Genomic DNA, 1,338 nt, shown 5'->3' on the forward strand with positions numbered 1-1,338 from the left:
TTACATTCTCCACCTCTTAAACAAATGTTCGTCCTCGAACAGACATAGAAAAGTATCTGAGCTGCCGAATAAATGTGGATATCTGCTCCGCATGTCCTCCTCGGGCTCCCAAGTCACCTCCTCGACTAGCTGGACCCTCCACTGGACCTTTACCGCAGAAATCCTCTTGGATCTCAACTGGAGATCCTGTCTATCAATAATGGCAACCGGCTCCTCCTCATAACCCAAACTCTCATCCAGCTGAATAGTACTGAAGTCCAACACATAGGATACTTTAGAAGCATTGATACATGAAAAACTGGATGAACTCTAGAAATAGGAGTTGAACTGAGGTCCCCTATCTAATATGATAGAAACAGGCACACCGTGCAACCGGACTATCTCCCGAATGTAAATCTGAGCATACCTCTCTGCTGTATAAGTAGTCGCCACTGGAATAAAGTGAGCCGACTTGGTCAACCTATCAACAATGACCCATACTGAATCAAACTTCCGCAATATCTGCGGCAACCCAACTACAAAATCCATAGTGATGTGCTCCCACTTCCATTCTGGTATAGGCATCTGCTGAAGTAGGCCACCCGGCCTCTGGTGTCATACTTGACCTGCTGGCGATTCAAACACCTAACTACATACTCCACTATGTCCTTCTTCATTCTCCACCACCAATAATGCTGCCTCAAGTCACGGTACATATTTGTAGCACCCAAATGAATAGAATACCGCGAACTGTGTGCCTCCTCTAGTATCCTCTCCCTCAGACCATCAACATTAGGAACACATAGACGCCTGAAGCCGAAAAACACCATCCTCGCCAATAGAAACCTCCTTGGCACCTCCCTGAAGCACCGTCTCTCTAAGAACCGCCAAATATGGATCATCGAACTACCGGGCCGTGATCTGCCCCAATAATAAAGACTGAGCAACCACACATGCTAGAACTCGGATGGGCTCTAAAATGTCCAACCTCACAAGTCTGTAAGCTAAGGACTGAATGTCCAAAGCTAATGGCCTCCCCTCTGATGGAATAAATGCCAAGCTACCCATACTCTATGCCTTTTTGCTTAATCCGCGACCACATTTGCCTTGCCCGAATGATAAAGAAATGTAATGTCATAATCCTTCAGTAACTCAAGCCACTTGCTCTGCCTCAAATTAAGATCCCTATGCTTGAACAAATGCTGCAAGCTGCGATGATCAGTGTAGACCTCACATGACACCCCATACAAATAATGCCACCATATCTTAAGAGTATGAACAATCGCGCCCAACTCTAGATAGTGCACATGATAATTCTTATCATGAACCCTCAGCTGGCGTGAAGCATAGGTAATAACT

The 1,338-nt window shown here is 45.7% G+C and overlaps 1 protein-coding gene across 1 annotated transcript; it reads right to left on the reverse strand.

The window, feature by feature from the left end:
- Positions 1–809, reverse strand: LOC138874574 (uncharacterized). Its single transcript, XM_070153284.1, has 3 exons — positions 601–809; positions 407–460; positions 1–250 (listed from the first exon to the last, which is right to left on the reverse strand). The coding sequence occupies exons 1-3, from the start codon at positions 807–809 to the stop codon at positions 1–3; spliced, it is 513 nt and encodes a 170-aa protein (XP_070009385.1).
- Positions 810–1,338: the final 529 nt, after the last annotated feature.

The sequence above is a fragment of the Nicotiana sylvestris genome, chromosome 1 (genome assembly GCF_000393655.2).
Source record: "Nicotiana sylvestris chromosome 1, ASM39365v2, whole genome shotgun sequence".
Lineage (NCBI taxonomy): Eukaryota > Viridiplantae > Streptophyta > Magnoliopsida > Solanales > Solanaceae > Nicotiana > Nicotiana sylvestris.